The sequence below is a fragment of the Thalassophryne amazonica genome, chromosome 10 (assembly GCF_902500255.1).
Source record: "Thalassophryne amazonica chromosome 10, fThaAma1.1, whole genome shotgun sequence".
NCBI lineage: Eukaryota > Metazoa > Chordata > Actinopteri > Batrachoidiformes > Batrachoididae > Thalassophryne > Thalassophryne amazonica.
The window spans coordinates 27,158,506-27,183,433 of NC_047112.1; the positions used below are offsets into that span (position 1 = coordinate 27,158,506).

Below are 24,928 nucleotides of genomic sequence, written 5' to 3' on the forward strand. Positions count from 1 at the left end.
GGTCTTGCTCTCCTTCAAAGATATCAGCACAGCCAAACACATCTGTCTCATGATCTTATGACTCCATAAGCTCTTCCTGGGTCTCTCTCTCTCTTTCTGTGAAGCTACATTGGACACAAGGTCACCAAAATTAGCCAGTAGATGATTGGAAAAGCGTCGCCTGTTCTGATAAGTCTCGACTTACACTCCAATATTTGCAGGTAGGGTCAGATTTTGGCACAAATATCAAGAAAGCATGCATCTTACCATATACAAATATTTCAGACTACTGATGATGTAATGGGGTTCCAGTTACACAATGCTTTCATGTCAATAGGAACCGAAATCTGTAAGAAACATTTCTGGCACCTTGTTGAATCTAAAAAAGGATTCAGGCTACTGAGGCAGTTTCTGAAGGCAAGCATCACCCACCCAGCTCTACAGGAGAAAGGTTGTAGATTATTTTCCAACACAGTCTCCCTTAACTTCAATGCACTTGATCACCTCATGGTCAAGTTTCACTATCCCTTTGTGGAAGACAGTCCCCTCCTGAGGGAGTTCTGTTCCTTATTTCCGGATGAGGCAGAGGACTTTGTGAAGTCATATGCTCGCAAAGTGTACCTCATAAAGTGACCGGAGTCTTGTTAGATGAGTAAGACACGACGTTACGTCTTCTAACACAACAGTTACACTCTCTCAATCCTCTGTTCTGTTTACCTACTGATGTCTTTCCCAGCATACACCAGGAAAGCTGTGCGCTAACTGTCTGGCGCAGAAGAGGAGAAGACAGGAGGAGATGAAAGCAAGAGAAAAGATTGGTGATCTGCTCCTGGTTTTTCCGTTTCCAGGCCCAGCTGTTCTCAAGTAGAAGCATGCTGGGGTCTGATCTGACAGCACTCTGAAATGGTTACAAGCTTGATTCATTACCCCCCAAATCATCAATCACAGACCTTAAATGCTTTCCCCTTTAGCCCCAACATCTGCTACCTCACCGGCCAAACAGTCAACAAATAATGGCTGTGATTGCCTCAATTTCAGCGCTAGTTCCTAGCAAACAGAGAGCGAGAGGATCTGATGCTGCTTTTTAAAAAGTTCAAGATTCTCTTTTGTAGGTGCTGATTGGTTCTGAAAAGCTTCTGGAAGACCTCAGGGAGAAAGCTCTGTGAGAAGGAAGCAGAAATTGATGTGAGCCACTCATCATAACAGCAGGAGCATGTAAACCTTCCCACTAAAACTATGATGAGCCCTTCCTCTTGTTAATCATGCAACAATCTAATTATGCTCCATAAAACAGAGAGGGGCTTCTCGTAATCCTCTTTGCAGCTATATTTTCAGTGAATAAGAGCAGACATATAACCAGAAAACAGAAAAACAAGTTTAGCCCTGACTGGAAGCATGAGTCATTTTTTGCTCCGCAAGTGTTAATGATGGGATGCCTGCCCACTTTGCCCAGCCTCTCGCATGCATCCCATTGGCCCGAGAACAAAGCCCTGAAAGCCAATCTGTGGCATCTCTGCTGGCGTAAGCCTTGCGTCCATAAACGCTTTGGCATCAGCACGTGAGGGAGTTCTTCGGGGCTACAATGCATTTCAAACAACAGAGCGAGCAACACGCATCGAGAACCAGAGGGAGGCAAATGGGTAACAAGCCAAAACTCAGAGGCAAGATCGACATTCAAAAGAAAAACTGAGCGTTCACAGTTGTCGGTGGCGAACAGAGTTCCAGCAACAATAACAGAGAGCAATGGGGAGCCTGGAAGAGGTACAGGCAGAAAACAAGGACAGATGTGTCTCTGCGGGGCATCTCTGTTGTCTTTAACATTGTTTAAACCCAAGTTCTCTTTCCGTCGTTGGAAACTCGATGCCAATTCTTGGAGATGGTAATAAGTGAGAATTTAAGGCCATGCGTGGTGAATAAAGGTTTCCACAATATGCTTGTTGGTGTTTGCATGACAAGATGACAGGTTAATATGATCTTGATGCAAACCAAGTGATTGGTTGTGCAACCAAGTGCAGTTCAACTACTAAAAATGTTGACATATATACAGTGTCTATCTGCTACAAATGATAATTTATAGTGGTGTGATTTTGCTAATGGTGAACCAAAGGGGTCTGTAAGTATGATTTAATGTTCAGGATGGCTGTTTATCTCAGATTATGTTGCCAGGTGTTGGGAATTTGGTATCTTCTCCTGCTTTGGAAAACATGCTCCCTGTTCCAAACATGGAAGATGGTGCTACTACCAGTTTTCTAAAGTCCCCAACCTTGATGATTAAAAAAAAAAAAACACATCAGTTTAGCACTATAAAGTTATGAGTGTCAGCTCTGTGCCAGACTCAGGGTCCCAATAATAGTGGCTGTTAGCTGTTGTGGACTTGTCCTGGTTGAGTCGACCGATTGTCCTTTTTGGAGCATTTTATTACAAGTATGCAAGATAATATGGCTTGCTGTCTGGTTAATTGTACTAATGGATCATCAAAGAAGTCGGTGCTCCAGTATTTCCATTGCGTGAAACGTTAGCACTGTTAACACTAAGTTAGCACTAATTAGCTCTAATTAGCTTGGTGACATAAGGTCCACTGATTGTGCAATGGTTACTAAGGCAATATGCCATTCATAGATTTTAATACAAACACCCACCCACTGGGGCATCCATGAAAATATGTGATGCTGACACATCTCAAAGTTAGATTATTAGCCATAGCTTTCCTTGTTTTGGAACACAAGCTGGGGGGTGTATTCAGACTATATTTGTCCCACCCAGGTCATGCCGGTGTCGCCAGTTCTTCAACTCTTTATCTACCATGTTGGCTGGGAGCTACGTGGCATTTGTATTGCACCATTTGACCTCCAAAGCTAAAGTTCAGAAGACCGCTGGGTTTTATCACAGGGGGTTTGGATGGATGGATGGATGACAAATGATTAGAAACCCTCATAAGTTCTTAAGGTGACATTGTGAAAGTATTGGACAAGCACCTGTGAAAATGTCTTGGCTCAGTCCAGGAGAACGGTCATCTTTGCCATTGTAGAGGTGCTGAGAGGGGGCGGAGCTCTGGAGATGCTGAATGCTCAAACAGTCAGTCAGGACATCCTGGTCCAGATGAGGGCAGGGACGCAGCTGTCAATCACAGAAACAAATGTTTTCAAGAAATGCCTCCACTGGGATACAAGATGATTTAAAACAAACAGTTTCAGTCTTGTCTGCGTGTTGGTGCACTCTATGTGGGGCGTGGGGGTTGCAGTTTTGTTTTTTTGGTGTGTTCTTTTGCAGTAATGCGATTGTACCGTTGATTAGAAACAGTAACCCAGTAAATGAGAATAAATTATCAGTCATGGAGAACAAGAGGAAAGGTTCTTTCTTGAGTCATGCATTGGCCGTAGACGCTGTGGGAGAGCGATCATTGTTCCAACTGAAAGCCAGCACAAGATTGCTTCTGTTCCTCTCATTGCCAACAGTAAAGAGGGCAACTGGAGACACATTTCAGCTGGAGATCTGATCACACGCTATGCAGAGACGCCCTCACCAAAGCTAAGGAAACTTGCATCTGAACAGAAACGGGACATGTGCTGCATGGTTAAACACCTCTGCTGTGTACAACAGACACATACTTTGTAATGAAGCTTAACAGTTACTAAAGGAACCACCAACAGAAAAAGCCTCCTTTCGTTCACTTAATTAATTAATTTTTAACTTTAGAGCTCAAGTAAGGTAAAGGCAGGCATCTGGATTCTGGCTAATTTCTCAAGTAATAAATTGATTGCCTCAAATGCTCATCTCTGTGCGTATAAGCAGAGTGTACATGCACAGCGAACCAGATGTAAAGTCCCTCTCCCACGCGTTTAGAGGTGTGTGTAGCACTCACGACCCAACTCGCCACTATCCGTTACATCACTACTCACCACATGCACATCACACAATGCCACAGCTTTGCTGGTGTCGCAGACCAAACGGTCCCTCCTAAACATCGCCCCCCCCAACTTCACTGCACGTGTCATTTCGGAGCGTCAGCAGCGATTCACCAACTATCGCCTTGTTTCTGCTTAAAACTGCCTTGTTTCTACTTAAAACTGACTTTAGAATGATTTAAGATTTTAAGTTTTACTTTGTCATCTAACAGTTAATAATCATATTATTCCCATTGATCACTTTGGGCATAGAGAGTCAGACTCAGAGAGTCAGTCTCAGACGTGCTGCTGTGGCGCTCTGATCGCTTCCTCTGTCTTTTATTCTGAAATAATGCTGAATTTATGTGGAAATGATTGTTGTACAAAAGCTTCAGACATCTGCTGCTGAGATAGATGATAACTGGAGTGCAGTTTTTAGCAGAAACGAGGCGATAATCGCTGAATCACTGCTGATGCTCTGAAATAACACATACACGGTGAAGGTGGGGGGGGGGCAATTTTTAGGGGGGACCGTTCGGTCGGCGACACCGGCACTCGTCGTGCAGTATACCCTTATATGCTACTAACTCATCACGTACATGACGTCTGCATGACAGGCTTCATAAAGTGGTCTAATCTTAGTGTACTTAACTTAATCGACTAAAGTTAGTCGCCCAACATTAGCCGTCCAATCTGTGTTTCACAGCTAAACTTGTAGATTAGCCGTCTAATGTTAGTTGACAATTTACACAAACATAAGTGGCCTCACCAGTGCCGTTGCCAAGAAACGCCTCCAATGTGCGGGAGTTTTATTTACTTCCGGGTTGGTCGTCTGCTACAAATATGGCTGAGTCCGCCACACCAGAGGAGAAGCGCTCCCAGCCTTGGCATCTTGTCAACTAAACTAAGATTAGCCTGCTCTGTAGCAGGCTAAACACTTTAGTCAGCTAACGCAAATTTTAGCAGACTGAGTGCTTTGTGCAACGATTAATCTCAAAAGATGAGTCAACTAAGTGAGTTTAGTCAACTAAACAAGATTAGACTGCTTTATAAAACTGAGCCCAGGTTACCCAGCAACTCTAATTCCACAATAAAATAGAACAAAACAGAGACAAAGTTGATAAAACACTGGCAGGTGATACACTACGTTAAAGTGGTCACACACTGGCAGTTGCCAGTATTGTTAGCAAGTAAGTGCAGGGGTGTGTGCAGTGAGTATAGCGTGCCAGTGGTTATGACTAACACGCCACACAGACGCCTTCTATGTGAGAGTGGCCTGAGGCTGTCTCACGATTGTGCTGTATGAAGACGGAAGATTGCAGACAATGATTTTGTTGGTCATATTCAGTTTCTGCTGCCTCACAATTGTAGTGACCAGCACTTTGCCTTAAGGGGGTAACTCCACTTCCTATTTAAACTATGTGGGTGCTGGGTGTGAAAATGATTATCTTATCGGTTGTATGCTAACAATGACATGTAGCTTTGTACCAGGTAGAAGATACAGATACAGATTCTTTATCGTCATTGCAACAGGTACAATGAAAGGTAAGGTGCAAGCCTTTCAATGCAAATATAAACCTCAGTAAACCATGCACAGGTTCAAAGGTCTGGAGAAGAAAAGAAAAGAAACATAAAATTTAACAGAATGAACAAGGTATATCCAGAGCGCAAAATAAAAAAAGAGAAAATATATATATAAGTATGTAATAGCAAAAAAAGAGATTATGTATAAAAAAGAGAAAAGTAAGTACAAAACTGTGGCTATATCAGTGGCAGTGGATAGTGTACATAAACAAATATTCATCTATCTGATGACAGTAGCTCAAACAGAGAGTGGCCAGGGTGGGATGAGTCCTTTTGGATGGTGTTGGCTCTCCTGAGACAGTAAGAGCCATGGTCCCCCAGTGTGGTTAGAGGACACACAATGATCTCTGCCATTTTGGTAACCCTCTGGAGCCCACAGGACCCACAGAGTGTGTAACTTGTTCTGATCTTGAGTTTTCCATATTCACAAGATTGTGTCTACATAATACTTGACAGATGTGTATATATATCACAGCACAACATCCTGCATACTATGTGCACATTATTGAACCGTAATGACACCCGATGCATGCAGATAATTTGTCCTTTTTCTGTCTCCACTCTCAGCTTGTTATCTGTCAGTTCAGCCTTACTTATTCCATGAAAATCAATTCCCTATTCTGAATTTGTGGTTGGAGTCACTGAGATACTCCAACATTATCTTGTCATTCTATCGCATCCTCTTATTAATCCCAGAGTTCTTCCAAGCAAGGAGCCAAGTGCAGAATACAACTTTTATCGGAGTGTGCTTAGATCTTTATAACCCTACAGACTATCTGGCCACTGAAATCACAAATAAAATTTTCAGTGTGGTTATAGCCTGATGGTTTAACAGCTGGCATCACGCACATTATGATCGTTCTCTTAGATATTGCATGTCAGTGTGTGTGTGTGTGTGTGTACGCACGTGTCCCTGGGGGGAATCCTTACAACTCCTCTGCAGCACATTCATCACGTGTAATTGGTTCTCTGTTTTCTCCGCAGTGACACTCCGAACAGTTTTTCTTCGGGCGCAATCCAAGAGTGGAGTAAGAGCATTTGTTTGACATTTGTCCATAACATCTGGCCACTAGGGTATTCAGTACTAGAGCTTATTAACAATGCTACAAGCACACATGTGTTTTCCCTTACAACGCTAAGCAGAGGAACACATCATCCAGCCCCTTCCACAACAATGAGCCCATTCTCTGTCTTATTTACCCTCTTCCACTCAGGGAAAGAAAGGCCTTTTGACTATGAATATGACGAAATGTCGTCAAATCTGATCTATTGTTTGGGAAAAGATTCTCAAAACCTCATCCCTGTTCCACCCTCAGCCTCCCAACCCTGACATTAAACTAGACGGAAGTGAGAATAACGCACATGGAACCAGAACAGATGACACACACACACACACACACACACACACACACACACACACACACACACACACACACACACACACACTGATGTTTGTGCAGATTCCTGCTGGATGCTGACCAAAAAACAAAAAAGGTGCACAGTAGTATTCGAGCAGCGCTTCTCTGTGTGATGTGCAAAACAAAGACACCTCTGTAGGACAACCGCAATTTTAGTTTCCTTTGGAACTTTGTGAGTCTGCAGCGTCATATTGATATTGATGTTTTCGTCACTTGTATTCAGTGTTCAGAAATAAGAAAATAACACAATGCTACAATACCCTCACCATATGAGTATTGTCTTCTTTATAATTTGCAGTTGTTTAATTAATTATTAAGATCCTACTGTCCTACGTACAATTTTTACATGTTCAATAAAGCCCCTCAATCAATCAATCACAAATAATATTCATGTTTTAACGGCATCTGCAGGAGGGTGTGCATGTATGTGTACATGAGCTTTTGACAAGAGCAGAAGTTAGCTTTGAGTTAGCGGACATTAGCTTGCACGCAGACATCTGCAAAATGTCTTGTAAATCCTTCCAGAGCAGCTATCAGGTTTCATCAATCATAAACAATATTTACATTTTATTGGCTGTGTACATGTTCATGTGTATGTAAGCTTTTGACAAGAGTAGAGGTTAGCTTTGCATTAGCAGAAGTTAGCATACATGCTGACGTCCATGAAGTGTCTTGTAAATTCTTCCAGAGGTGTTATCAGGTTACAAGAACAACATTTTCAGTTTTAGAAGTGTTTATTTCTCACAATCTTTTACATAATATATAACAAAGATGTTATATTTAGCCAAAAAACGAAGCAAAGTTAGGCTCTAGCAACACCACGAAATGATGTCACCACACTCACGTCCGTAAGATGATACCATAAAAATAGGAACAGAATGTGGCTTTCTAACCTCGGAAAATAGGTCAAAGTTAGCCATCTTTGAAGTTGTCCAAGGTCTGTGTCCCAAGAATGTTCCCTGTGAATTTGAAGACTTTGGCAGTAATAGGACTGGACTTATGTTGAGCACAGACAGATGAATAGCCTCCGCAATACCCAGTCTTGGGCACAGCTAACCAAAAAGTTAGCTTCGATAACCATTAATTGGCTAACTGAAAAGTAAAGTTTTATAATGCTAAACTGATAAACTGCTAAAAAATTTATCTTTATTACAGATAACCGATAACCAATAACTTTTATTCAGATTATCCGCTGTCGGCTTCTGATAAACCAGTTTCACTTTAAGCGCTGCAGGGGCTTCTGGGTAACTTCAAGGATCACAAACACAAAAAGAACGCATGAAAAATGAATGAATAAAAAATAAAACCCAAACACTCATCATCTTTCAAAAGCAGTAAAACACAGTATTAGAATTCACAGTTTATCTCGGTATCATATACACCGTCATTTACGAACTAAAAGCTGCTGCTTTTTCACATGCTTGGAATCCTGTAGCTTAAACAACCGAAATACGTCCATTAATGCATTGATTGGCAGAATAAAAGACATGTAGTAAATATAAATTCTTACCTGTTAGTTTCAGTGGGATTCATTAAATTCTAAAGAAAATATTCCACATAAAGTGTCCTGATTAAACAAAACGGTGTGTAAATGGTAAAGAGAAGTCCTTGCAGCTGCACCGTGAGATCTCCTCTCTCCCACCAAGTCTTGGTGATTAAATTATCCCGTGCCACAAAGAAATAAAATAAAATAATGTTAAAATTAGTCTGTTTTGTTTGTGTCGAGCAGACGATAACAGTGTAACGTCCAAAGTGAACCTGAACTACACTACCCACAATGCTACTGCATCAACCGGCCAATCACGTCTTGCGCTTAATGATGGCGTCATCAACAAGCGACAGCCAGACTGCCATAAACCACTGATCTACACGACAGGGTTTAAAATGTTTGATTTTAGGGTTTACAAACATTTTTGACTGTTAAACGTTGCTGACTTTACCAGCAAAAAAAAAAAAATGTTAGCGGACTGAAAGTTATCGGAACTAAAGTTATCGGAAGAAAATTGGTCTCAGAACTCAGAAGAAGTTTATTGCCATTGCCAATGAACAGGATTCACAGACTAGGAATTTGCTTTGGTATAATGGTGCAACATTAAACAGAGAGCAATATAAAATGCTAAGATAAAATATATGCTAAAATAAGATAAAATATAAGATAAAATATGAAATATGAAAGGCTATGTGCAACGACACAAACAGAACAACAGTGCAGTGGGAGGAGTGCAATTAAAAACCAAAGTACATTTGTCTAAAGTGACCCGTGATAAAACGATAAAGTGACAGAGTTAAGGTTAAGGTGACTGAGTTATGAAGTGTTCATGAGTCTAATGGCAGAGGGGAAGAAACTGTTCTTATGGCGGGAGGTTCTGGTGAGGATGGACCGTAGCCTCCTGTCCGAGGGGAGTGGTTCGAATAGACAGTGTGCAGGGTGAGAAGGGTCAGCTGTGATCCGACCTGTTCGGCCCAGAGTCCTGGAGACGTGCAGGTCGTGGAGAGATGGAAGGCTACAGCCAATCACCTTCTCAGCAGAGGCCACAATGCGCTGCAGTCTGTGTCTGTCCCTGGCTGTGGTCCCGGCGTACCACACCGTGACGGAGAAGCAGAGGATGGACTCGATGATGGCCGTGTTGAACTGCACCATCAGCTGGACAGGCAGCTTGGCCTTCTTCAGCTGCCGCAGGAAGTACATCCTCTGCTGGGCCTTCTTGATGAGGGAGCTGATGGTTGACTCCCACTTGAGGTCCTGGGTGATGGTGGTGCCGAGGAAGCGGTGACAGACCACAGTGGTGATGGGGCTGTTGGTGAGGGCAAGGGAGGGCGGGGGGCTGTGGCTTTCCTGAAGTCCACGATCATCTCCACTGTTTTCTGGGCGTTGAGCTCCAAGTTGTTGCTGCTGCACCAGGTCACCAGCCGGTCCACCTCCCTCCTGTAGGCAGACTCATCCCCATCCGAAATGAGTCCGATGAGGGTGGTGTCATCCGCAAACTTGATGAGCTTTACAGAGTCGTGGCTGGAGGTGCAGCAGTTAGTGTACAGGGAGAAGAGCAGAGGGGAAAGGACACAGCCCTGTGGAGATCCTGTGCTGAGAGCCAGAGTGTTTGAGATGTTCTTTCCCAGCCTCACACGCTGACTCCGGTCCGTCAGGAAGTCTGTGATCCACCTGCAGGTGGAGTCGGGCACGTGGAGCAGAGAAAGCTTGTCCTGGAGCAAAGCCGGAAGGATGGTGTTGAATGCAGAGCTGAAGTCCACAAACAGGATCCTAGCGTAGGTTCCTGGGGAGTCCAGGTGCTGCAGGATGGAGTGCAGGGCCAGGTTTATGGCGTCATCTACAGACCTGTTGGCTCTGTAGGCAAACTGCAGGGGGTCCAGGAGGGGTTGCTGATGGACTTCAGGTGGGATAAAACCAGGCGTTCGAAGGTTGATGGTTGATGACGGTTTTAAAACTTATCTGAAAAGCTAATCTGCTAACAAAAACATTAGCTTTGATAATTATTGGTTATCAGATTAGTTGAACAGTGCCCACCGCTGCTAATCCCCAATGGCCATATTTGATTTCCTCAGGTAAAAATTAAAGCTCTGTTGCGTAACTGACAAATTCCTACATCTTGTTTCCATTCTCATAAATATAATGTGGCTACAACTTACACTAATCAGTCATAACATTGTGCCCATCTGTCTAATACTGTCTAGGTTCCCTTTTGCCACCAAAACAGCACAGACCTTCTGTGGCATTGACACCACTAAATCTCTGAAGGTGTTCTGTGGTATTTGGCACCAAGACATTAGCAGCCTGTAAAATGTGAGGTGAGGCCTTCATGGATTGGACATATTTGTCCAGCATGTATCCCACATGACCTTGTTGTCGGTTTTCCTTCTTTGGATCACTTATCGTAGGTACTGACCACAAGAGCTGTAGAGAGATGCTCTGTTCTACTTATCTAGACATCACAATTTAGCCCTCATCACTCAAATTTTTATGTGTCTCCATTTTTCCAGCTTGCCACATATCAACTTCAAGGACAAAATGTTAACTTGCTGCCAAATGTGTCCCTCCCCTTTGACAGGTGCCACTGTACCAATGTGTTTCACTTCATCTGTCAGTGGGCATAGTGTGATGGCTGATCAGTGTACTGTTAAACAATACTGCTGTTCAGTTTCCTGCTAGTTCTTTCTATGTTTAATATTTGTTTGTTTTACACAGATGGTAGAGCATGAAGCCTTTTTGTTTTCAGAACTGTGTTTGAACAAAATAACGCAAAACAGCTTGACCCAATTTGAACCAAACTTTAAAAGTTTAAAAGTCATCTAAAGTCAGCCAGTGGTTTGATTTTGAGAGAGAGAGAGAGAGAGAAATTGGTTGAAAACCAAAGTCACAAGCCATGGTCAAGATTTTGGCCCAATGCTTATATACAGGGAACATTTAGACTGAGTATTTCAAGGGACTGGTAGGCGATACACCTATGTTTACTATTAAAACCTAATATAAAGTAATATGCAACCTTTCTATTATGACCTCATGACCTTGGGCGACCTTGAAAGGCCAAACTCATTTGAACGGGATTTTCTGAGGAATTAATTATAACTATGAAACTAATATGAAGTAATATATTCCCTTTCTATTGGTCACATGTCTTTTGATCTTGGGTGACCTTGAAAGGTCACAGTCTTTTAGAATGGCAAGTTTGATAAATTGGTTCAGTATACACCAATAGTTGCCACGAGACACTAATGCAAACTCACAAATCCTTTTTTCATTGGTCACATGACGTTTTGACCTTTAGTGTTTGACCTTGAGTGACCATGAAACAGTGGTGGGCACAGATAACCAAAAAATTAACTTTGATAACACATAATAAGATAACTGAAAAGTTATCTTTGATAAAGATAAACCGATAAACCACCCAAACATGTATCGGAAGTTACAGATAACCAATAAATTCCGGTGTTGTCGATGGGACATTTGCAGTTACTAAAGAGCTGAAATTAATTTTTAACACGATCGCTTTTGAAAGCATCAAAAGCAGTAAAAGACTTAAAGAATAAACAAGAATGTCTAACCATGCTGCTCCCTGCAGGAAACAGCACAGACAAATCCTGAGAGCACCCACAAAATCAACTCTTTACTAATCATAATCATTTTTCTTTCAACATTCTGCCCCTGCTGGAAGCTCTTGTTTACAATAACGCTCCCACCACAGAGGCACACCGAGAGCAGCCATAAGACCAGCTCCTAATCAATTTCAACAATCCGGTCAGGCGGAGGTCTTGAGAAATAAAGTCATACTAACTTATGTTTTTTTTGAAAATACTGAGATAATAACTCCATTAATGTCAATTCTGTCATTTGTACAAAGTTAAAATATAACATATATCTTTTAATGTTGAATAAGGCACTAATTCTGAGGTTTTGTAACAAACACAGACCACAAAGCATTCTGGGTAAAAGTGCTAAACAGTGATTGGTTCAGTAATCCATTATGTAAACCAACACGTTAATGTGACGTGTGTCGTGTGTTGGTTTAAAGATAAATGTGCTTTTGTAAAATATTCCATTTTTATTTGTAAAAACAGGCATTTTTACGGAGCCCTGGAAGTGTCATCGCAATTGCATGTTTTAAAACTTTTATGATGTTGTAAAACGTGCACTCAGTATTAGTAAGTAAGTAAGTAAATTTATTTATATAGTGCCTTTCACAGACATAAGGCCATGTACACACGTCAGGTATTTGTAAAACCGAATATCTTACCCTTTCAGTTTGGGGGAAAAAACTTCATCCACACTACTTCGTTTAAAAAAAAATCCATCCACATCGAAATGTATAAATGCGTTGTAATTAGTCTGCCAAACCTTTGGGTGGCGATACTAATTAAAATTCTATCCAATCAGGAGCCTTATTCTCTTGTCGTCACTTCCACAAAAACTAAAAACATGGCGCCAACCTCGTTCGTGTGGACCGATAAGGAGTTGGAATTACTTCTAACCGTAGTTTTAGAATACAAAATTAACAAATATATGCACACAAAAAGCGCCTGGACAATGGACAATACCAACACTTTGAGAGCAGCCATGTACCCAGACGTTTAATACTGCCATGAACACTCCTGGCCAGTAGATGGCAGTAGCGGCCTTGAAAAAATGTCAAACAAAATTCCAGATAATCCGTGTCTGCTACATTTAAGATGCGTGGAATTTAACAAACGCAAATACACTAACGTCTATAAACCCAGAGAATATATTCATGAGAGTTTTAGGCACTAGAGTTTAATGCTGTTATCTGTGGACCCTGAACAGAGTGTCTGAAATGCATTTGTCCTGTCGTGAACGTCTGAGATTACCTTATGCTACCCATAATGCATTGCTGCCTGGCACAGCATGTGCTCACAAAACCTTAAAAATTAGCACATTACTTTAAAACGAAAACATATATCTGATATTTTCACTTTATAAACTTCAGATGATAGAGTGGTTTCTGTTTGCAGAGGGTACAACAACATGTCTATTAGGAAACTTTTAACAGGTAGGTCTGAACAGCTTTAACAGTTTTAAAATGTTTTTCACTGTTCAACTGAGTTTAGTACGTTATCGGTCTAAAAGTTATCGGACAGTAATTCATCAGAAGATAATTAGTTCGATGATGGTTTTTAAATTTATCTAAAAAGATAATCCGATAATGAAAACATTATCTTCGATAATTATCTGTTATCGGATTATCGGAAGTGTGCCCACCACTGCCATGAAAGGCCAAACTCAAGTTCACATCTGTTCAACCCAAACAGTTCTGGGTCCAAAGAGATTTAACATGATGGAAGGATTGCGTGTTAAAGATAAAGTGGTTAAATTTTGTACAGAACTGAGTAGATAGAGGCCACACAGATCCATAGATGTCACTCAGTCAATAAGAATTAATGAATGGTATCAGAGTACTGATGCCTACCCAACACATGGACATAATACTGTGCTGTAAGAGTTTGATAGTCATTTCAAGATGCAGGAGGAATTGTAGTACTGACACAAATAAGAGAGACATTGTTCATTTTGTCCTCCTGATTGCAGATACCCATGAAATGTGCTTTTTAGACGACAGTGGCATCATTTCATGACATTTCAGTGAGGTTATCATGACGTCACTTATCAATTTATTACACAGCAACAAATCACAATATAAGTTATCTCAAAATCTAGATCTTACCAAATGATGGTTGTGAAAATATCCTGGAAAAAGTTCAGACACTTTTGATGTATTTATGATGCCATCATGACATCAGTTATGTCAGCTATGCAAAAATATAAGGCAATGCTAAAATACCCTCAGCCTTAAGCATCCATCCATCCATCCATTTTCTTCCACTTTATCCGGAGTCGGGTCGCGGGGGCAGCAGCTCAAGCAAAGCCGCCCAGACCTCCCGATCCACACACACCTCCTCCAGCTCCTCCGGGGGAACCCCAAGGCGTTCCCAAGCCAGCTGAGAGATGCAGTCCCTCCAGCGTGTCCTGGGTCTTCCCCGGGGCCTCCTCCCAGTGGGACGTGCCCGGAACACCTCTCCAGCGAGGCGTCCAGGGGGCATCCGGAAAAGATGCCCGAGCCACCTCAACTGACTCCTTTCGATGTGGAGGAGCAGCGGCTCGACTCCGAGCTCCTCCCGAGTGACCGAGCTCCTCACCCTATCTCTAAGGGAGTGCCCAGCCACCCTGCGGAGGAAACTCATCTCGGCCGCTTGTACTCGCGATCTCGTTCTTTCGGTCATGAGCCAAATCTCATGACCATAGGTGAGGATCGGAACGTAGATCGATCGGTAAATCGAGAGCTTTGCCCCCCTACTCAGCTCTCTCTTCACCACGACGGTCCGATACAGCGACCGCATCACTGCAGATGCTGCACCGATCCGTCTATCGATCTCACGCTCCATCCGTCCCTCCCTCGTGAACAAGACCCCGAGATACTGAAATGCCTCCACTTGAGGCAAGGACACTCCACCGACCTGAAGAGGGCAAAGCACCTTTTTCCGGTCGAGAACCATGGCCTCGGATTTGGAGGTGCTGATTTTCATCCCAGACGCTTCACACTCGGCTGCAAACCACCCCAGTGCACGCCGAAGGTCCTGATTTGAAGAAGCCAACAGAACCACATCGTCCGCAAACAGCAGAGACGAGATTCTGTGGTTCCCAAACCAGACCCCCTCTACACCCTGGCTGCGCCTAGAAATTCTGTCCATAAAAATAATGAACAGAACCGGTGACAAAGGGCAGCCCTGGCGGAGGCCAACATGCACTGGAAACAGGTTTGACTTACTACTGGCAATGCGAACCAAGCTCCTGCTGCGGTCGTACAAGATAGCCCTTAGCAAAGGACCCCGGACCCCATACTTCCGGAGCACTCCCCACAGGGTATGCCGAGGGACACGGTCGAATGCCTTCTCCAGATCCACAAAAGACATGTGGAGTGGTTGGGCAAACTCCCATGAACCCTCGAGCACCCGATGGAGCGTGTAGAGCTGGTCCAGTGTGCCGCGACCAGAACGAAAACCACACTGCTCCTCATGAATCCGAGGTTCAACCATCGGTCGAATTCTCCTCTCCAGTACTATGGAATAGACCTTACCGGGGAGGCTGAGGAGTGTGATCCCCCTATAGTTGGAACACACCCTCCGGTCCCGCTTCTTAAAAAGAGGGACCACCACCCCGGTCTGCCAGTCCAGAGGCACTGTCCCTGATCGCCACGCGATGTTGCAGAGGCGTGTCAACCAAGACAGCCCCACAACATCCAGAGACTTAAGGTACTCAGGACGGATTTCATCCACCCCAGGAGCCTTGCCACCGAGGAGCTTTCTAACCACCTCGGTGACTTCGGCCTGGGTAATGGATGAGTCCGCCTCCGAGTCCCCAGTCTCTGCTTCCTCTTCGGAAGACGTGACGATGGGATTGAGGGGATCCTCGAAGTACTCCTTCCACCGCCCGACAACATCCCCAGTCAGGGTCAACAGCTCCCCACCCACACCGTAAACAGTGCTGGTGGAGAGCTGCTTCCGCCTCCTGAGGCGTCGGACGGTTTGCCAGAATCTCTTCGAGGCCGACCGATAGTCCTCCTCCATAGCCTCCCCGAACTCCTTCCAGACCCGAGTTTTTGCCTCTGCGACCGCACGGGCTGCGGCATGCTTGGCCTGCCGGTACCTGTCAGCTGCCTCTGGGGTCCCACCTACCAACAAAGATAAGTAGGACTCCTTCTTCAGCTTGATGGCATCCCTTACTTCCGGTGTCCACCACCGGGTTCGGGGATTGCCGCCGCGACAGGCACCAGAGACCTTGCGACCACAGCTACAAGCAGCCGCATCAACAATGGAGGTGGAGAACATGGTCCACTCGGACTCCATGTCTCCAACCTCCCCCGGGATCTGGGAGAAGCTCTCCCAGAGGTGGGAGTTGAAGACCTCGCTGACAGAGGGTTCCTCCAGTCGTTCCCAGCAGACCCTCATGATACATTTGGGCCTGCCAGGTCTTACCGGCTTCCTACCCTCAATTATCAAGAAGGCAATGCCTTAAGCATTGCCTTCTTGATAATTTGCAGTTGTTTAATTGGCATCTTAGTGCAAAGTATATATATATATATATATATATATATATATATATATATATATACACACACAAGTATATGTATGTATAATTCTGCATTTATTGTTATTTACATTAACTGTACATGTTCAATCAAGCCCCTGTATTTTATCACTTGATAATTTCACAAGGGCCACAATGGAAATAACTTTATGCTTTATTGTGTTATCCGTACATCATTGATACATTCACCGCTGTATGTTTATATGGATGTTGTAGAATAAACTCAATCAATCAATCATAAATAAATAATATTTTATTTGCATTTTAACAGTGTCTGTTGGAGGCTGTGCGTTTGTGCATACATTAGCTTTTGACAAGAAGTTAACTTTGAGTTAGTCCTATAAAACACTCCAGAGGTTTAGAAGTGGTGACTTGTTGCTAGCTTTTAAATAATATATGAGAAACATGTTATATTTACACATAAGCTAAGCCATTTTGAAGCGCCAGAGAAACCAGACAGTGACATCACGGTGCAGCTCTACTCTGATTGGCTATCACCCCTGTCCCTCAAAAACAAAAACAAACAGATTTGCATGATTCATAGCATAAAATACGTAACCGAATGTGACTTTTAAAACTCTTTAAATATCTCTCAAAATAGGTCAAGGTTAGCCATCTTTGAACTTTGAACTGCACTATATAAAAAAAAAAAAAAAAACATGCCTGTTTTCACCTGTATTAGAATTATTCATGAATTGAACTAAGAATAATGAAAAGCTTTGTTACACAAGCAAATGTAAAGAATTAGTTATATATAAGACTGGTGACAATACTATGTATCCTGTCTTGTACAATGAAAAGCAGTGTAATAGCATAACATTATTAGGGGTCATCAAAGATCAAAAATGGGACTCTATAACCACCTGAATAAGAGAATAAGAATGAATGAAATAAGAATGAACAGCACATAGACGTCATCGTCAACACAATGGATGTCCTACCCTTTGGAATAATCTTTCAGGAAAATTGTAAATTTACTAAGCCTGTCAAGGATAACATATACAAAGCAAATAATTGTCTCTTTGTAATCATACGTATACCTCGGGAAGGATGCACCCAGGCTGAAGCTGACCATCTTTTTAATTCCACTGTATTATCAAAGCTACTTAATGGTTTACCTGTTTACGGCGCAGTCAGCGAATCACTATTCAACATTTCCTAACTAGATGTTTTAAGAGATGTTACACTTCTGTCCAGTATAATATTTATGATCTTTCAGAGATGTCATGGCCGTCTTGGGAACAAGCTTAATGAAACACCCCATCCTTTGTACAATATTCTACCCAAAGTCAAGACATCTTAGAGATAGATCCAGCACGAGACCTAAAATAAACACAGATCATTTTATATGCAGCTCTTAAACAGATTTATTTTTAAGTACAACAAGCCAAAACTCAGCTGAGGTCTCCCGCCTAGTTTGCTGATATGGCATCATGACAAATTAAACAAATAAACATGGACAGACGCACAATGGTCCTCCATTTCATGGCGGGGGACAGTGAAAAATGAGTGGAAAAAGGCCAAATAATACAGAAAAGAGTCATTTTCCATTCATTTTCATGTGTAATCTTGACCCAAAGGTCCAAGGTCAAATGCACTTGGCTCAAGGGAGCTGGGATGAGTAATAGGTGTTCAAAGCAAATTTAGGCTTTAGAAGAGAAAATTGGTGCTGAGAAGGCAAAATATAACCAAAACAATTTTTTATTTATTTGCATGTTGACCTTGACCTTGACATTCAAGGTCAAATGTAGTGTGTTAAAGAAAGTCAGGATACATAATTTGCTAGGTGTTCGACACAAACGTAAGCTCTAGAATTGATATTTGGAGAGGAAAAAGTGGCATTTTAGGGTGAGACATGGGTGTCTTTGTTGGTAATCTGAGACAAGGTCGTATGCGTCAATGTCATATTTGTATCCATTTACAAAATGATACAGGTAAGTAAGTCTCAGATAGGGGCAACAGGGAAATCTAGGGCTTTCAAAATGTGACACGCGCACCAACAGACGTATGGAGTCCATTCATATGTGTCCTCCTTATTTCATGGCGGGGGACAATATAGTCAAACAAGTCTTTTAATTTATCATTTATCATTTTATCAATTTATCAATTTGTGTTTTTGGGCATTGTAAGGTATTACATTATTTATTAATTTTATCTGATGAATAAAGACATTTAATGAGATGCCAGAATGGCCTCAGATTGTGTTACATTAAAAATATAGTAAAAATGGCCAACTTTTGACATATTGTTCTCATGACCTGTTAAGCACAAAAGATATGTGAAAAACTGTAAAATTTGAGAATGACCTTGACCTTTATCAATGACCTTGACCTCTAATCACCAAAATAAGAGTATGAATCAATTCTGCATACTGGAAAACATAGGAAAAACATCTTATTTGCTGAAATAAGCAGAAAAATGACTGATTTATTTGAAATGTCAAATTTCCCGCTCACCCAGATTTGGCCCTGAAAATGCTCACCTATAGGATTCAAAAAGTGTCAATTACAGAAATATAAGGAAATATACTGCAGAACAAACAGTGGTTTTTGAAGGTCACTGGCACCCTGTATGAGGAATCACACTCACTTTTTCTATCTACCAGTTGAGAATTGAGAAACGATATGTCAAAGTTGGCCATTTTTACTATATTTTAAAGTAACACAATCTGAGGCCATTTTGACATCAAATTTTGAACTGACCAAAATTCAAGTAAAATTTTACCTGATGGAGAAACTAACTTTGCCATTCCTTATCAATCTACTTGAAGGGTATATGGCTTTTAATGAAATTAATCAAAATCGTAGTCGGTCATCCACTCACCCCCGCATGATTTGAGACAGCTCATTAAAGACAGTAATGAGGGAATATGACATTCCCTCAGAAAAGGTCAATTTGCTAATGTACACCGCCATATGCCACGCTACAGACACTAAAAACATTTACTAAATTCTGGTACACAGGGAAATACAGGCATCAAGAATTGAGGACATTCACTTTCAAAACTGGCTTTTTTGTTCTATATTTCAATGTAGAGATGACAAGCATGGCCAAACGTGGATCTTTAAAAAAAAAAAGTTTTTCAGAACGTTTTATGGAGTGAAAAAACATTATGGGTCCAAGATTTTATGCTTGTTCTTCACTTCTGGAAAGTTTCATGGAAATTGGTGATGGTCATCCAGCCAACTTCTCTTTTTCTGCATGATTTTCTCTGAGACAGCTCATTAAATTGAACAGTTATTTGGTAACAACCCTATTCCAGAGGGCACCGTTCTGTTACGATCCCCCACGATACAGCAAAAAGTGCTAAAACGGGATATAACAGCTTACTCCAGTATGCCACCTATCAATCTGGCTTATAAAGTGCAGACCTGGCAACTGGACGGCTTATGAAATCCATACCTGGCAACCCACTTGAAAACAAAAGTAAAGCTGCGTCCAGCTGCGTTCTCAGCCAGAACCGCAACAAATGCTTCTGCTGAAAACTTTTACCCCAGTGGAGCAGAAGCAAACAAGTATCAAGCTGGACTCACTAGGTCTACCCCATTTAAAGATGTTTGACCATGACTGATGCTGTTAAGACTACGAACACCTGGAAGTGATCGCGTAATGACACGGATTTGTCAAACCAAGATGAAATTTTTGAACAGCTCTAAAATTTCAACATGATTTCAAAACTGGTGCAGATGATTTTAATTTAACTAGGTTTGTCCCCTTGAGATCGAGATCTCTTTTGCAAGGTGGGAATTGATCCCATACCTTCTTACTGTGAGGCAATAGTGCTAACCACTAATCCACTGCGCTGCCATGATGGCTGTAACTGCTGTGCATACCCAGTTTGTTTAAGATTGACAAAAGATGGCTCAAGGAGTTACTGTGATGCTTCAAAACGCACCCCAATTTGCTATTCGGGATGAAACAGGAAGGAAGAGGCCTGTGTGGGATAGGGGTATAAGAGAGACTGAGACACGCAGACGGATGTGAGTTAACGCAATAACGTGCAGTACCACTGGCATGAATCTGTGTGAAACAGTAGGATGCAGATGCTGCACTCTGTGCATGTTTTTTTTTCCTTTCCTTCCTACTCTTGCAGAGGTGTCTTACCTTTCTACGCACCTGTTGTTCTTTGGCCGAGTGGATCTTGACGTGTTTGCGCAGAGAGCTGGGGTCCGTGTAGCGCTTGGTGCAGCCAGGGATCTGACAGGCGTACGGTTTCTACAGGCAGAGGAACACTTATCACAACAAATAACATAGATGTGACAATTTCACAATAGGTTTCCTTCATTGTCAAACAGCAAAAAAAAAAAAAAAGGAAAAGACAGGGCAGGGAGTAAAAAAATGATATTGGGAAACAAGGAAATTAAAATTTGTTGAAGTAAAGGCAAAGTTAAAGTCCTACCTTTCGGCTGAGGAAAGAGTTTGAAGAAAAAGAAGAGAGAACAGGGATGAAAAAGAAAAGACAAAAGATCAATCACCAAATTATCATCCTGTAACACTAGAGATTTGTATTAGTACAGTAGATAACTGTAAGAATCGTTCAAATCCGGTTACAAGCACTAAAATTTGACTGTGTATACCTTTTGGTACATATTGTAGAAAAATAACTTTAGCCATTTGAATGTTCAGTAGGGGGCCAAGTAGGGGTCAATTGAAGAACTACATAGGGGTAAAAAACAATATTCCAATCATATTGAAAGCTATACCACATTATGTGTCTGATAATAAAGATTCCAAAAAGGTATAGTTTGGTCTATCTATAACTGAATGTTCGGAGTTATGGGGTAAAAACAGCAAGAATTCTTCTTCTTTGTCTTTCGGCTGTTCCCGTTAGGGGTCGCCACAGCAGATCAATCGTTTCCATCTCACCCTGTCCTCTGTATCTTCCTCTGTCACACCAACCACCTGCATGTCCTCTCTCAGCACATCCATGAACCTCCTCTTTGGTCTCCCTCTTCTCCTCCTCCCTGGTGGCTCCATCCTCAGCATCCTTCTCCCTATATACCCTGGGTCCCTCCTCTGCACATGTCCAAACCATCTCAATCTCGCCTCTCTGACTTTGTCTCCCAAACCGTCCCACCTGAGCTGTCCCTCTGATATGTTCATTCCTAATCTTGTCCATTCTTGTCACTCCCAAAGAGAATCTCAACATCTTCAGCTCTGCCACCTCCAAGCTCCGCCTCCTGTCTTTTGTTAGTGCCACTGTCTCTAAACCATACAACATAGCTGGTCTCACTGCTGTTTTGTAAACTTTCCCCTTCACTCTTGCTGATATTCTTCGGTCACAAATCACCCTGCCACCTTTCTCCACCCACTCCACCCTGCCTGCACTCTCTTCTTCACCTCTCTACCACACTCTCCATTACTTTGAACAGTTGACCCCCAAATATTTAAACTCATCTACCTTTCACCACTTCTACTCCTTGTAAACTGCACTATCCACTGGGCTCCCTCTCATTCACACACATGTCCTGTCTTGCTTCTACAGACTTTGATTCCCCTTCTCTCCAAAGCATATCTCCACTTCTCCAGACTAGACTCAACTTGCTCTCTACTCTCACTACAGATCACAATGTCATCTGCAAACATCATGCAGACGATGAAAACAGATGGGATTTCTTGCGAGTCCAGAAGTGAACGGAGGAGAGTTTGCTGGCCCATGACCTGATTTTGTCTGAAATATTCCTCCATATAGCACCCCTTGGGCACATATTGCGGCATTTTGGAATTACCTTTCACTGCTATGCAGATGATATTCAGTTATATATGCCGATAACTGCTGGTAATCTCGTTCACATAAAATCCTTAGAAGATTGCCTTGCAGCAGTGAGAAGTTGGATGTTTAGAAACTTCCTACTTTTAAACTTGGATAAGACTGAAATGATGGTTCTTGGTCCAGTGAGACATCGGCATCAATTTGACCAGTTAACACTGGCCTAGGCTCGTGTGTCATACATCACACTGACAAAGTGAGGAACCTTGGGGTAATTTTTGATCCTTTGATGCCCTTTGGCCTCCACATTAGAAATATTACTAGGACTGCTTTCTTCCACCTGCAAAATACGCATTAGCCATTTGAATTGAAAATTCAAATGGCTAATGTTATTTTTCTAAAATATGTACCAAAAGGTATACACAGTCAAACTTTGGTGCTTGTAACTGGATTTGATGGATTCCTCTGCAAATATTCTGTTATCTGCTGCACTAGTATATGGTGTTATCACATCTTAAAGGACCAAATACAAGTTTGAGTCCAATTTATACAATTTGCAGAGAATCTATGGAACTGACAACCATTTATTCACACGTATGACGTTTAAAATAACTGATAGCTGAAACATTAGGAGGTGGTGGTGGCAAAGTGGTTAGTTTCGCTTGGTTCAAACCCCACCCCTGCCACATTTCTCCATGTAATGTGGAATTGCGTCAGGAAGGGCTTCCAGTATAAATCCCAATCATGCAGCTCCACACTCCACGTTGGATCAGCTGTGGCGACCCCGAGCGAAAAACAAGGGAGCAGCTGAAGCGACTTACTTTTGCTGATAGTTGCAACATTCCTGGGATGGGTAATCCATCATCGTAAACAACTTGTTGATCAGGTCCTCTCCAAAAGCATAGATTTTTGTGTTTACGCCCATTCTTTGTCAATTTTCCTGTCAGAGATTGCAGGAGGTACTGGAAAGTATCCCAGCATGCACTCCTTTGATATGCCATCACACATACAGTACGGCTAATGCATACAGACAGACAGACAGACAAGCATTCATTGTCATATCAGCTTCAAACTGTGGGAAGAAACACACACACAACAAAATCACACAAGCCTGTACAGAAAGCCTTGTTAGAATCAAACACACCGCTGACCACTGCACCACCACGCTGCTTTTTTTTCTTTGTGTTTAATGCAATAAAAATATGTTGAGCAAATAACTGGAAAATCTCGGTGGGGTATTCAGGTGCTGTGGTGAAGAACGGACAAAAGGGTTGCACAATGAGATGCATTGTGATGATACTGTGAGCTTCAAAACAGATGATCATCATAAAGGGATTTAGTTTTTTTAAAAGAGCATTTCTCTCTCTCTCTCTCACACACACACACACACACACACCACACACACACACACCACACACACACAACACACCACACACACACACACACCACACACACACACAACACACACACACACACACACACACACACACAATGATTATAAAATGTAGATTATTGTGCAACTAACAGCACATAAAGGCACCACCAGGAACAACTCCAAAATTGCAGCAGATTTGCATTAAAACTAAAATTTGGGGGGGGGAGCATTCAACATGTGACTTGCTCACTGTGAATAACTTCCAATTTCAATAACATTTTAAAATAATAGCAAGTTGATTTTAATTATGTGAACATAGGAAAAACGGTTTGTTTAGTTCACTGTATGTTTTGGAACATATGAGCAGTCCCGGCACCAGACCCAGATTTGCAGAGGGGCCTTGCATTGCTCCAAGGGGGACACTTTTTTGAGGCCAGAAGTGTAAAGTCCTATTTAATTGGGGGTTTCTCCGCTGGGATATTTAAACATTTGAACCACTGAATATGCAATTATAACGTAGTTTGAGAAAGAGAAAGAGATGCTGGATGCTCAAAGGGGGTGGACATTTCTATATCAGTACCTGGCTTTTCAAGCATCCAGTGAACAACGCCGACAATCAGCATCATGGATATTCGCAACAGGAAAAGCGTAATGCTCAGTTTGCGAGTCATAATCACAAGATTAGGAGCAAAAAAGCAGAAAAATGAGTGACGGACGTTATCCGGCCGGACGGAGCGACGTTTGCGCAATGCTTGTCATTGAAAACAATGGGTTTTAGAGTGATGCGTGCTGCGTTTGTGCGCTCGGTGTGAAAGGCCCTTTACCCAGATTATTTCATGAACCAATCAGATCATTCACAGTTATTTAGTAAAAATCAGATTAAGCACAGTGGTTTATCAATATTATTATGAATCATCTATATTGGAAATTTGTACAAATTATAATCATGGTAGTCTGAGATTTAGATTATTATTATTATTATTGTATTTTTTTTTTTTGTTTTTGTTTTGTGGTTGGTGGGTAAATGACAGGCTCGTCTGTCCAGGGCAGTTCCAACTGACTCGAAGGGCGGGCAAGGCACCTTAAGGCCTGCCCATGACGCAGGGTCAACACACGAGTAGCTCACCTTTATCCTAGCTCTCCTAGGATAAAGGTGAGACCCTTCAGCTGCTCCCTTGTTTTCACTCAAGGTCACCATAGTAAACCTGAGGTGGATCTGCATGTTGATTTGGCACAGATTTTATGCTGAATGCCCTTCCTGATACAATTCCACATTACATGGAGAAATTTGACAGGGGTGGGGTTTGAACCAGGAACGTTCCACACTGAAACCAAGTGCACTAACCACTTGGATATTTGCCCGGGGAA

At 42.2% G+C, this 24,928-nt stretch overlaps 1 protein-coding gene across 3 annotated transcripts in view; it reads right to left on the bottom strand.

The window, feature by feature from the left end:
* LOC117518488 (zinc finger protein GLIS1) overlaps positions 1 to 24,928 on the bottom strand; it is a 238,252-nt gene that overhangs the window by 45,444 nt on the left and 167,880 nt on the right. For 2 of the 3 annotated variants that reach the window (XM_034179621.1, XM_034179620.1), the window contains exons 6-7: positions 20,580 to 20,690; positions 2,955 to 3,096 (exon numbers count right to left, since the gene is read on the bottom strand). In XM_034179621.1, coding sequence (XP_034035512.1) covers positions 2,955 to 3,096; positions 20,580 to 20,690 — 253 coding nt within the window. The remainder of the gene's footprint in view (positions 1 to 2,954; positions 3,097 to 20,579; positions 20,691 to 24,928) is intronic. The other variant, XM_034179622.1, reaches the window with a different exon arrangement.